This window comes from Perna viridis, chromosome 2 (assembly GCF_037379345.1).
Source record: "Perna viridis isolate PV_CMFRI_1.1 ecotype Kerala chromosome 2, ASM3737934v1, whole genome shotgun sequence".
NCBI lineage: Eukaryota > Metazoa > Mollusca > Bivalvia > Mytilida > Mytilidae > Perna > Perna viridis.
In genome coordinates this window covers 25,627,273-25,641,272 of record NC_142446.1, presented here as the reverse complement: position 1 = coordinate 25,641,272, position 14,000 = coordinate 25,627,273, and the positions used below count along the sequence as shown (strand labels likewise).

The 14,000-nt window shown below is 32.5% G+C and overlaps 1 protein-coding gene across 14 annotated transcripts in view; it reads right to left on the bottom strand.

The window, feature by feature from the left end:
- Positions 1 to 14,000, bottom strand: part of LOC148624231 (neurexin-1-like) — a 96,531-nt gene that overhangs the window by 33,878 nt on the left and 48,653 nt on the right. For 11 of the 14 annotated variants that reach the window (XM_088566808.1, XM_088566818.1, XM_088566820.1 and 8 more), the window contains 2 exons: positions 9,332 to 9,358; positions 4,642 to 4,794 (listed from right to left, as the gene is read on the bottom strand). In XM_088566808.1, coding sequence (XP_088422934.1) covers positions 4,642 to 4,794; positions 9,332 to 9,358 — 180 coding nt within the window. The remainder of the gene's footprint in view (positions 1 to 4,641; positions 4,795 to 9,331; positions 9,359 to 14,000) is intronic. The other 3 variants (XM_088566816.1, XM_088566819.1, XM_088566817.1) reach the window with 1 other exon arrangement.

The following is a 14,000-nucleotide window of genomic DNA, read 5'->3' as shown; positions in this document are numbered from 1 at the left end:
CATTATAGACACAGCAGATGGTTTGGATGCTATATTGCACAAAATTTCAAATTTAATTAAAAAAATTTCAAAGATAAAAAGTGATTTATTTCAGTGTACCTCCTTTGATCCCTTATAACTCGAAAACTGTAAGAGATATCTGAAATCTGATTGGAAAAAGCAGGCAGGGATTTATTAAGGATTCCAATAAAAAATATTCAAAATCTGACCAAAAATTAAGAAGCAGAATTTTTTTGGCATTGCCAACTCTGACCCCCTATTACTTAAAATGGCCCAAAACATTTAAATATGCTGATACATCTGTTTACCAGAATTAAATAAAGAACACAATACAAAAAATAATTAAAATTGGAAAGAAAACAAACATTCTACATGGGTTTTAAAATAACAACTATTTTTACCCTTTTTGATCCTTTTGCTACAATGATAGGTGCCATAAAGTCCAAATTAATAAGGAACTTTCCTTTAGTGGTCAGTAAAATTATATCAGAATTTCAGAACAATTGGTCAACCTCAACTAAAGTTAGTCACTGAAACGAAGTGTCCCAAGATGACGCTGACAACACCCAAACTGACAATGATGATGATGACTATGCAATAACATTATACGGCAACATATTTTTTGCAGTCGTATTGGAATAAGTTAACCCATTAATTTGAGAATTTCAGCTTCAACTGTATAGAAAATGGTATAGGAAACTGCAATATCTAGGACCCTGCCATAAATAAAACCTTGTTAACCATATATTGTTTGAGTAAAAGGGATACTATGGTATGAAAACATTATGTGGTGGTATGAGAATAGAATTGCATCACATCATATATCAACAACAAAATGCCAAAGCATCAGAAGTGAGATGATTCAAATAAATTGAAAAAAAGTATGACAAACTTTCCTCGTATCTCAGGAATAATTACATATAGATTCTCAAAAAGAAAACAAGATAGGTAAATTTTAGATTTCAACCTACGAGCAGCAGCAAGTAGATTAATTCTAAAGTTTAAATATGGAGAGTAGAGAAATCTTGTTATCCCTGAGAGCACGGGGGGGGGAGAATCTGTTTCTCTGATAAAATCTGTAGAAAACTCAGAAATGTAAAATGGAGGGAAAACTCTTGCAGAAATTTTATCACCACCAGGTAGTTAAAAAGTTAAGTGCATTTTTAATCACTAGCTCAGAATAGGAGAAAAGATATTACTTGATCACTCATTATAAACAAGTCACAGGTAAGCATTCTGAACACAGAAGTTTTCATAAATCTTTAAAGAATTATGTGTATCAATAGAGAAGTAATGTCACTTTCTGTGTATTAAACCTGATATACATGAGAGAAGACAATTACCACATTGAATCAATAGCTACAGAGCTTGTCTTTCAACTTTATTATTCCAACAAAAAATATTAACAGTTATATGCTTTTTTAATTTTCTGATAAAGTTGGTCGCTGCACAGCAAACATTTTTACTTTTGAAGTAGGTAACTCTAATTTCTAACATCAGGAGTTATTACAACTCCTGCTGTTTTGTAAATTTCATTTTGATATAGTCAGGTCAATGAGCCTAAAAAATCAGTATAATCGATGGCGGTTTCTAAAAACGCCCTTCAAAGATAGAAATCAAAAACTTGCAGGCAAATTATTCTCAAGTTGTAATTACAAATATTGTGAAATAATTTGCCTATAATGTTTAAATTTCACAATAATAACTGGTTTTTAATTTGATTACTCTCAGTTAGCACAACAAATTAAGTCTGTAAATTAAAAGTGCATTAATATGCTGCCTCCATGAGGAGATATAGATAAACAAAACTTCTCCTATTATGCAAAAGGTGTAATTTATTTGCAGATAAATTGTTCTAATAATTGTTACACGTCTGACAATTCTCATTCTGTTGGAGTAGCTTGTAAAATAAATTGTTAAAAAGTCGATCAAGTGTTTGTTTTTAGATCGTCAAAGTGCGAAATTGCAATAAAGCATTCATTCACAATAAACATCATAAGCATTACAAAAATAAGCACCCTATAATATCTAACATCAAAAACGTGTCTTGTAAGTGCCTTTCATCTGCCAATTTCCAGGGATGATTTGATTGTTTTTGTTCTGTAACTGGTAAAACCCAAGTATATCCCAAGAAACTGATAAAACTCTTTCATCTTCCTAACTAGTCATTTATATATGTGAACAGAAATTATTTAAAATTTGATCAGTTCAAAAAGTTTAAAAGAATTCATAATAGACACAACTGTGTCCTTTTTCAAGTTTTGAATGTGTTTACATGGAATCTGCTGGTCACAATTTACAAGATTGAGTTTATCTTTTCTATGAGTACATTTATTTTACTTTTTCAAGGATTGTTTTCAATGCAATAAAAAAAAAACCTTTAGGGACAGTTTATGCTGAAAAAGTCACAAAGTGGTCTATGAACAACTCTAAATTGTCTCTAAGTTGTTAATGCAAGCGTAATCTGGATTTCTTATTTCATTTCAAACTGTTTTTAAGTCATAACTAGACACTGCCCCTAATAGAACAAATAGCCCCAGCCTATTGAATCCTGTAATGTGGACACACCAAACATAAGTTCCTGACAGTATGCACATTTCCATGTGGTTATATTACATCCTACAAAGACTCATAACAATGTGCAAGCTGCTTAGAAAATAGTGCAGACAGACAGATGGACAGCCAAAGTGAAACATATATACCCACCCCCAAACTTCATTTGAGGGGGGTATAATTAAGAATACAGCATAAAACATGACATTACTAAGTTCGGAATTACTTAGATGCTCCAAGTTAGCTCTTGTTATTAATCAAATTAAATTATTATCAAAAAAAAAACAAGAAAAACTGTGATCAAATGCTTATTATTCTTACATTCCAACTTCAGTATATGATATAAACAGAGATGCAAACAGGAAGCTGTGGTCACCTAAGCTAGAAATCTATTCCCACAATGTGGCACATCTATATAAAGCTTGAGTCAAAATTTCCAGCAATTATGACAATAGAAAACTTACGGGAAAAAAATGTGACAGCCTGAGACAGACAGATGGACAGATGGATAACAAGAGACATAGTTAAACTTTACATCTCCTAAAATGACTTATATTGGAAAGACAATTACTTCACTGCTTGAGATGACTAAAGAATCTAAGTATGCCCACAATATCATATACCCCACACTTTGGAAAAGTCCATATACCAGAAAAGAGCACACACTAGAACTAGTTTCTCTGACAAGAAAATGGAAATGGCAAATAATATCTGAACAATGAAATATGAAAAAGCTATAAAAGCCGACGAAGTGATTATAATATCAACACCCCTACAACTACTGTTGTCCGCTACTGGCCATCATTTTAAAAAAATAATGATCAAATAGTATGCAAGAAATAACATGATATATATATATATATATATATAATGTGATAACATTAGACGGAATGAATCAATTGTATAATCTATAATTGAAGTTTTCCCCTCTGCAAATTTCTATGAAAATCAACACTGTCCAAGCTAATATTGCTACTAACAATTCACAAATTTGAAGGAATTTTGTCATAAAATGGAGACACTATACAGATGACAAGCCTAAACCAACCATTTTTTACTAAGTCGCCCTCTTAACAACCATAAAGATGACACCGACAACAGCAACACAACACCATTAGGCCACTGCAATTTTTTTGTGATTGCATAAAAAGGATATAGAAAAAATATCATGTTATTATAAAACATTACACTTAACTGGGTTAAAAACATCAATGGATCACATCTAAATCCTCAGAATGAGAAGGAATGATATACCATTACTACAGGGAGAAACCTTATCACCACTAGAGGTCACTGCCAATTCTTTGGAAGAGGAAAACTCTACCACTGCTCGAGATCACTGCTAGATTATTAGGAGAAAGAGACCCTACCATAGCAACAGATCAATGCTAGATTATCAGGAGAAAGAGACCCTACCATAGCAAAAAATCACTGCTAGATTATCAGGAGAAAGAAACCCTACCATATCAACAAATCACTGCTAGATCATAGGAAGAGGGAAATCCTGCCACACCTAGCAATCACTGCTAGATTTTCAGGACAAGAACATACCACAGCAACAGATCATTGCTAGATCTTCAGGAGAAGTACATACCACAGCAACAGATCATTGCTAGATCTTCAGGAGAAGTACATACCACAGCAACAGATCATTGCTAGATCTTCATATAAAAAAAACTCTACTACAGCTAGAGATCACTGCCAGATCATAAAGTCAAGAAAATCATAGCAAAGCTAGTGATCGCTGCTAGATTTTCAGGAGAAGGAAATCGTATCACAGCTGCAGATTCCTGTATCTTCAGAATAGAAAGACTATACCACTACAAGACATCACTTCTATATCTCCATATAAATAAAACTCTACAACTGCTAGAGATTACTGTTCAAACACAGACCACTGCTGGATCTTCAGGAGTAGAAAACTCTACCACTGCCAGACATCACTGTTACATCTTCAGACAATGAATACTCTACCACAGCTGGAGATCAATGCTAGGTCTTCTGAAGAGGAAAACCTTACCACAGCATGAGATTGCTGCTAGATCTTTGGAACAGGAATAATATATCATCGTACATCTCATTACTCACCTTTTTCATACAGCCTTTGAAGTTAACAGTTGGCCTGTTGTTATAGAGTGGGTTAGGTCCTCCACCAACATACAATGTATTCATGTTTAGGATTGAGTATGCTCCTAGGGTGGTACCATCTAATCTGTGAGAACCATCTACTTCAACATGGATCTGTAAAATAAAACATGATAAAACTGTAAAAAAAAAATTTCTCTGCAGATAATGATTATATTCATTGATTCTCTTTCCAAAACCACAAAGATAACATTCACTTTCATATCATGTTCTATTCATTATGTTATGAAAGTGAAAAATTAATTTTCAAATTTTGGGTGCAATCTAAAATATTTAACAAAAGAAAAAGTTACTACATTTCAAATTCCCATGGTGTTAAGAGGCTATTTGTTCATGCAATTATATCAACAGAAATTGTGTTCTTCATTTCAATACCAGTACAAGCAATTCTACAATTCAATCAGTGAGAACTTACCATGGGTGTTTAGTCAAGCAAATGTGCATCACATCGGTTGAGCCTTTTGAATTAAATGTAGTATCATACCAAGTGTAAAGTACATGGGTTTTAAGATTTACTCACTACTGTGGAGCTTAATTAAAGAACATGTAATATTAGATTTTGATCATCTGCCTTTGTGACAGACATTGTCAAGGAGGGTTGCTCATCACAAAAGATGTATTCCACCACTAGTTTGCATTTTTCAAATTACCCTGCTATTGTACACATAATATGATCCAACATTTGTCCCTGGTCAAATGTTCAATTGAGAATGACTCAGTAACATATCTGGTACGATTAAATAGGGAAAATAGAATAAAACACCCATGATTAACTCACAGTAAGAGAAAATACAAGTTTGTTAAGAATGGATACCACTTCATAAAGATCTACAAAGCCTGTTTGAATAGTGTATATCAACAGTTTATCACAGCACTGATTTACAGTAAAATAGTAAAATAATGAACTCCACCATCAGTACATTAGTTATCTCCTATCTAAATTCCAATATTCAGGGCAGTTTTGATATTAAAGTGAACAGTGGCCATAAATGCTTACATGTTGCATGAACTATATAGGGATAAAAAAGAAAAAATGACAATGAAACGACTTATACATTGATCAGAACATCTTGACAGACAAATATGACAACATAAAAACTGATGGAATCAACAACAAAGCATTAACTCATGTCAGAAATCCATTTTATTATCTAACACAAACCATCACTTGTTATGCAATTCCTGATGATTCAAAAATCATATTTCCTCAAGAGTTGATGCAGTTAGCCATTTTATGTGTTTTGCTTCTTGTCAACTGATCAATAGCTATGTTATTTAGTTTGATGGTGTAATTTTTGGTTGTTTATGAGCAAATTGCCTGAAGCAAGATATTGCTTTTTATAACTGCCTTTAGAGTGAAATTACCAGGGTTCTACCTTTTTCTATTGATACTTATTACACTGAGAATGCAAGAATAAAATAATTGTACAATTCTAAGGCTTTAACATAAATGCTTCCAAGTTTTCAAAAACAAGACTACTTAGTATTAAACCTAACATTATATCAACCATGATTTCTTTATGTTAATCCTAACATTATATCAACCATGATTTCTTTATGTTAACCTAACATTATATCAACCATGATTTCTTTATGTTAAACCTAACAACATATCAACCATGATTTCTTTATGTTAACCTAACATTATATCAACCATGATTTCTTTATGTTAATCCTAACATTATATCAACCATGATTTCTTTATGTTAAACCTAACATCATATCAACCATGATTTCTTTATGTTAATCCTAACAACATGTCAACCATGATTTCTTTATGTTAATCCTAACATTATATCAACCATGATTTCTTTATGTTAATCCTAACATTATATCAACCATGATTTCTTTATGTTAAACCTAACATCATATCAACCATGATTTCTTTATGTTAATCCTAACATTATATCAACCATGATTTCTTTATGTCAAACCTAACAACATATCGACTGAGATTTCTTTAAGTTTATCCTATATTGAACAAGACTTTTTTTTTTGTTAGATCTAACATTATATTGTCCTAGAAGGGTTCTTTATGTTCCACATCAAATCTAACAATATGAATAAAGATTTTATGTTAAATATATATATCATAAACCAAGACTTTTTGTATGTTAATCCTACATGCCTTTCACTCAATAAAACTTATTTATTTAATAGTAAATAGAACAACATACATGTATGAGTGTTCCACAGGAAGACATACTATTAACATGAAGTTTTTGAGATCAATTTCTTTGTGTAGCAGGTGGTTTTACAATAGCTGGAAACATGAAGTTGGACACATTGTCATGCTAGGCATACCTCCACTCTAACCTCCACTCTTACAGGAAGTTGATATTGAACATTAACTAAAATTGCATATAACATATACCCCATTTGTATAAAGCCTTACATCAAATTTATTGGAAGCTGAAATTTTGGTTAAGAAAAATGTCTCTATCATTTCATATAGTGAAAAATGGCCAAGTCCCACAAAACAGGAAGCTGATATAAGGTATTGTATGTCCTATCTACATAAAAGCCACATGTGAAATTTGAAAATTCGGATGGACAGAATGACAGACAGACAAGGTGATTCCAATATACTAGCCACTGTTTGAGTAGGGGTGTAATAATTCTTTGAACAAGAAGCAAAATAATGTTTACTTAGCCTATAGAAATTTGGAAAGCTAAATTAGAAATTCAACAGTGGGCAAAAACACATGCAAATGACAACATACTTTGTTGGATGCTGACTTTTTAGTCAAAGGCATGTTACAAATGATCTGTTCAAAGGTGTTTCATGATGTTAAACATTATTGTTATAGAGAATGGTCATATTTATGAGTAATTTACAATAAAAATAAGAAATAAGAAAATAATCTTTATTCATACTGGTTTGCTTTGGTTATCTTTTCAAGAAATATTTCCTTGTTGACTTTGTATCTTACAAGGGACATCAATACATATCACATTTGATAGTTGTCTTTAATAAAGGTGTCATAAATCCATAGTACCAGAATCACAGGCCAAAAAGCATTTCACAAACAACATATACTACTAAACGTGCTGAATATCAAAGTTTTTAATATAAAAAAAAATATAGCAACATTATATCTTGAAATGAAACTTCATTATTTAAAGAATCAGATATTTATCAAATTGAAATAACTGAATTTCAAACAATAAATCGTTCACTTATACTTACTGAACTTTTATTTAGCCAGAATCTTATTGATTCACACCTTAAACATGTCTTTTATCAATTACCTATTATCAGTATATTACTGGCCAAAATAAATATCTTCAGAAATCTAAGTACCTAATTAACATGCCGATATATATTTGTGAAAACTTGAAGGCGTTCAAAAACAAGAGGCTCCCAGGAGCCTGAATCGTTCACCTGGTTAAATTTTGTCTTTCAATGGCAATAAATTTAAAAAGAAGTTCTCTAACAATTTTGACTCAAAAAGACTTTGGTAGGACTTATCATAAGGATCATTTCCACAATTCAAAGTTTCTTTCTATCTATCATAGTTTTCAAGATATTGGCTAAAAACTGAAAAAAAAGTCATTTTTCATTTTCAAGGGCAATAACTCTTACAAGCAGTCACCTGACAACTTTAATCCATGCAGATTTTTGTTGTCCTTACAAAAAGGATCATTTCAGCAATTGTAGGAATTTGGCTAAACGAAACAGTTTTGGAGATACAATATGCAAAAAAACTATAGTCTGACCCCTATGTTCCTTTTTTAGTAACAGTAGCCATGTTTTTGATGGATAAAAAATCTCCACATCAGTTCTATGCAGGATACCCCAAGGAACATCCATACCAAGTTTGGCTCCTATTGGTTGTCAGAAGATTTTTGAAAGAAATAACATTAAAAATAGCAAAAAAAACAACATCAAAAAGGGCAATAAGTCCAACATGGCTTAACAGATTAAAATGAAAATTTGACCATATATAGATCTCATCACTTTAGATAGAACTTTTGAGCAAGATACTCCAAGGAACATCTGTGCAAAGTTTCATATAATTCTGCTCAGTAGTTTCTGAGAAGAAGATTATTAAAAATTATTAAAGGACAATGACAATGACAGAAGACGATGAACAGCCAGTGATGGCAATAGCTCACATGGCCTTCAGCCAAGTGAGCTAAAATGGAATACTCTGAAAGTACTTATAGATACCAATTTTCATGGATAAGGGAAGAAACACAAGTTCGTGGATCCTATAATTTGTGATTGCAAGATTTTTCAGTATACACTTCAATTCAAATCTCTTTTTCGTTTGGAACTAAATTTAGTGGTTTGGCCTTCCCATGGAAACCACGAAAATTGGTGCCAGCGAACAATAACACTTTCACAGTATAGTTTCCACATGACTTATTTTAGAGACATCAGTAAAATTTATATGGAGGTTGTCTTTTTTTCCATAAAAATGATTAGAATGATATTAACAAAACAGCAATTCATCCGTTTTTTGTTTTTTGTTTTTGTGTGATTTCCTTTTGTGTACCTCAAGACTTAATGACCTTTAACACTGACAATTCCTTACAGCTGAGTATCACGCTGAGATCTATTGTTGGGAATAAAGATTCATGCAGGATAACTAAACTAAGCGTGCAGTGATGGGTCATGCCTACTTACTACTGCTCTAGCATTCCCTGGAGTGAGCTGGTGGCAAAGAAAAACACCAAAAACTACTATAAAAGTGCACAAATTTAGATTGAAAGGTGCCCTGCTGGAACATGCAAGCAATATCATAACTTGTACATTAAGTAAGCATTCAATATCTAAATAAAAAAGCTGGGTGCAGTATGATAACACTGCATAATACTGAACATTGTATAGAATAAACTGACATCAATGAAAAATTCTAATATAAATTTTGCACTATCAGCTAATTCTCATTTGGTTTTCATTGCTATTATATATCCTTATGACATTAACATCAAGACAAAAAAATCTGCCAATACTACTAATTATAGAAATTTTTTTAAAAAGTTTCTTAATTTTTTAAATTTTTATTCCAAATAAATTGTATAATCTGTTGGCATAACATCACTGTGAAAATACCATTGTTTAAGGGGTACCAATTTCCATGGTTTCCATGGGTAGGTCAAACCACGAAATTTGGTTCCCAACCAAAAGGAGATTTCCATTGATGCGTATACTTAAAACTTCAAAACCAGAAATTCAAGAATCCAGGAACTTGTGTTTCTTTCCTAATCCCCGAAAATTGGTATCCATGAATTAAAGTACTTTCACAGTATAACAAATCAGATCAAATTAATATACAATATAGCAAAGACTCCAAATTGGTGTAGTTAGTTAAGAGGAGATAATAATCTTGCACATTTTCTAACTCCGGGACACATTAGTAATCCACCAAAAGCTATCTTTCTTCTAATATTGCAAATGTGTTTTGAAATAATACTTGTAATTACTGAATATGTAAAAAAAACAAAAACAGTTTCTGTATAATATCACAGAAATCTAGACACAAACAAAACAACACGTATATTTTTATTGTTGTTTCATTTGAATGTATGCCTAACTAAGATTGATGATCGACATCTATAATTAAATCTCTAAAATACTGAATAAAATCTAATACATGAATAAAGCATGTAGATAAATAAGACAATACCATGCCTATTTGGTAATACATGCAACATAATCTGCACTGAGGATTCATCTATAGCTTAGAAAAAGTACTCATTAGCATGGGTTGATCTGTATTGAATTTGGCTCCAGTAGAATAAGGATAGCTAAAGGCAAGATATTGTCACAATCATATATAATGTATATCAACCTAGGGCCAAAAAAATGTACTTAATAAGAAAGAAGCATAGCAATAGTCAATGTAGAAATAAATTTATTAGTAAATTTATCAGGGTTTATGTCAGATAATCCTGTCATATGCCAGATAATCTTGTCATATGTCAGATAATCCTGTCATATGTCAGATAATCCTGTCATATGCCAGATAATCCTGTCATATGTCAGACAATCCTATCATATGTCAGACAATCCTGTCATATGTCAGATAATCCTGTCATATGCCAGATAATCCTGTCATATGTCAGATAATCCCGTCATATGTCAGATAATCCTGTCAAAAGCTTCAACAGGCTGTTCATTACAAATTGAAGCAAGCCGTGTAAGTCTAGAAGTATTCTTGAAAAGGACATACTTTAAAAAAAACACAGCCTGGTCTCAGTTTTGTTTTTGGCTTGGAGTTCCCAATCTATAGTCGACTTGAAATAGAATAAAAAGTAAAATACTACAATTTAAGTTTTTCACAGCATACTCTAAAAATTGACTGGTCCCATTAGACAGGGCTGGCTTGGCCTGGCATAGGTATTTTAGAATGGCCAGAATATTTTTGATTTGATTTTTTCTGCTATTTGTAATGAATTTTTTTGTAGTTTCAGAGGAGTTACAATTACAAGCTGATACATGATGGTTTACAGTAAATTTCTAAGTTCAAAAGGGTATAACTCCCATAAAAATTAGAGAATCAAAATTTCCTGATAAAGAAAAACTAAACTACATATGCTACATACCAAGTTTCACGAATTTCTGTTCAATAGTTATTGAGGACCTGATGTATCATTGTGTTACACATCGACACATGGACAGACTGAGAGACCATACTTCTAGACTTTCACCTTGGACAATGCAGGTAAAAAAGGGGTGATTTTCAGAGCTACATATGTGCAGCTAATTCAATATAACACTTTTTAAAGTAAGAAGTGGATACAATGGTTGCAAATTTTATAACTGAAATTTTTTACCTCACCTTACTTTCAAAAACTAGAAAAAAACTGTGAGCATTGCTCACCAACTTGATACCCCTTCCAACATGTACCTTTAGACCTCAACATTGTTTCGGATCAAAATCTAAAATATGACGTGCACAATGGTAATAAGCAATAAATTCATTAATTTATCATCAGTGGTATTGGGAGAGTAATAGATAAGAGATGGGTACCCCTTTGAGTAATGGAAGGAAGAAGTACAAACAGAAGGAAGGAAGGACACTCCCATCACTTTATACCCCAACTCAAAGTGATGGCATAAAAATATTTACAAAATATGAACTACTTTCCAAATGCATCTCATACTATGTTTGATTCTGTTTCAGGTCATGTCATCTCAGATTACTGAAACCTATCAATTCAATGGACATTACAGCCCATTTATCTGATTTTCAATCAAATTCCTGAAATTGAAACCATCATGAGAAAGTGATACAGCATTCTTCATACAGAAAATCAATTTCTAATGAAATCAAATATTTAAAGCCAGGGTTTTGGGTAATTTCTAATTGATTCCAACCCTTTCTGTCAAAACTAAAAAAACTGACTTTCTTTGAGAGCATCAAACCTTCATCAATAGTTTAAAACTCATGCATTACACTAAATTTAATTGTTATAATTTCAAAAAAAAACATTGTCATTTGATAAATGGTTTGCAGTCATATCAAAACTTTGTTTTCAGCCATTGCAGATTATGGCAAAACACTCAAGGGCTGGAAGGAATTGGAGATAAACAAAGTTGGGTGAACAGGAATATGCGTGAAACAAGATAGGGTGAGCAAGAATCTGATGAAACAACAAAAAGTGAGAAGGAATCTGGATGAAACAACAAAGGGGGAGCAGGTATCTGGACAAAACAACAAAGAGTGAGAAGGAATCTGGATAAAACAACAGAGGGTGAGCAGGTATCTGGATGAAACAACAAAGGGTGAGCAGGAATCTGGATAAAACAACAGAGGGTGAGCAGGTATCTGGACAAAACAACAAAGGGTGAGCAAGAATCTGGATAAAACAACAAAGGGTGAGCAGGTATCTGGATAAAACAACAAAGGGTGAGCAGGAATCTGGATAAAACAACAAAGGGTGAGCAGGTATCTGGACAAAACAACAAAGGGTGAGCAGGAATCTGGATAAAACAACAAAGGGTGAGCAGGTATCTGGACAAAACAACAAAGAGTGAGAAGGAATCTGAATGACACAACAAAGAGTGAGCAGGAATCTTAGAGATAAAACAACAACAGGTGAACAGAAATCTGGATAAAACAACAAAGGGTGAGCAGGAATCTGGATGAAACAACAAAGAGTGAGAAGGAATCTGGATAAAACAACAAAGGTTGAAAAAGAATCTGGATGACACAACAAAGAGTGAACAGAAATCTGGATGAAACAACAAAGGGTGAACAGGAATCTTAGAGATATACAACAAAAGATGAACAGAAACCATTTCATTTTCATTACAAACAATTAAGATCAGAGTGAAACAACTAAGGAATAAATAGAATGAAGCATAAACAACTAAAGGTGATCAAGAATCTGGATGAAACAACAAAGGGTGAGCTGGAATCTTAGAGATATACAGCAAAAGATGAACAGAAACCATTTTATTTTCATTACAAACTATTAAGATCAGGATGAAATAACTAAGGGCTAAATAGAATGGAAAATAAACAATGAAGAGTGAACAGGAATCTAGGTAGAACAAGAAATAAGTGAACAAGAATTTTCAAGAAATAACAAAAGGTAAATAGGAAGCCATTTGGAACAACAGAATTCTGAGTAAAGTGGCCATGATTCATACAGATGAGATGAATCCATAGGACATAAATACCAAGACATACCTTAAATTAATAGAAACAATAAACAGGAACAAAATATAAAATCAATAAGACAGAAGTCTCAAAAAAGGTTTTTGGACCAGACATACTACAAAAGCAACAAATTGTTTCTGCAAACAGGGAGTCCAAAAACAATTCATCAAGATGAAGCTGCATACCAATTTCAAATCTTTGTCAAGAAGAATTGCTGGGATTTTTGTGACCATAAGTAAAGAAACCCTAAAAAGCTAAAAAAAAAATAAATGTTCAAGCAAACAGGAAATTGACCGAGCCAAAAAAGTTTACACACAGTACAACATGTTAAGCTCAAGAGGCACACACAAATTCTAATAATTCCAACGAAGGGTTGTCAAAATTTTGTTCTGAAAATTTACATTTACTTTAAAAAATAAGCAAAAATTTGTTCAGCCGAACAAGAAGTAGATGTCCAATCTAGCCAAAAGGTTCACACACACTACACCCAACTAAAATGAACTTGCAAACCTGAATTTAAATTCCCATAAAGGGTTGCAGAGATGTCTTGGATTAGTTACCTTAAAAAAAATTGAATCATACTGGCAAACAGGAGGTGGGTTCACAAACAATTAAAAAAGTCCATAAAAATGAGGCTGCTTACCAAATTTAAAATAATTCCCATGAAATGTTGCTGACACTTCT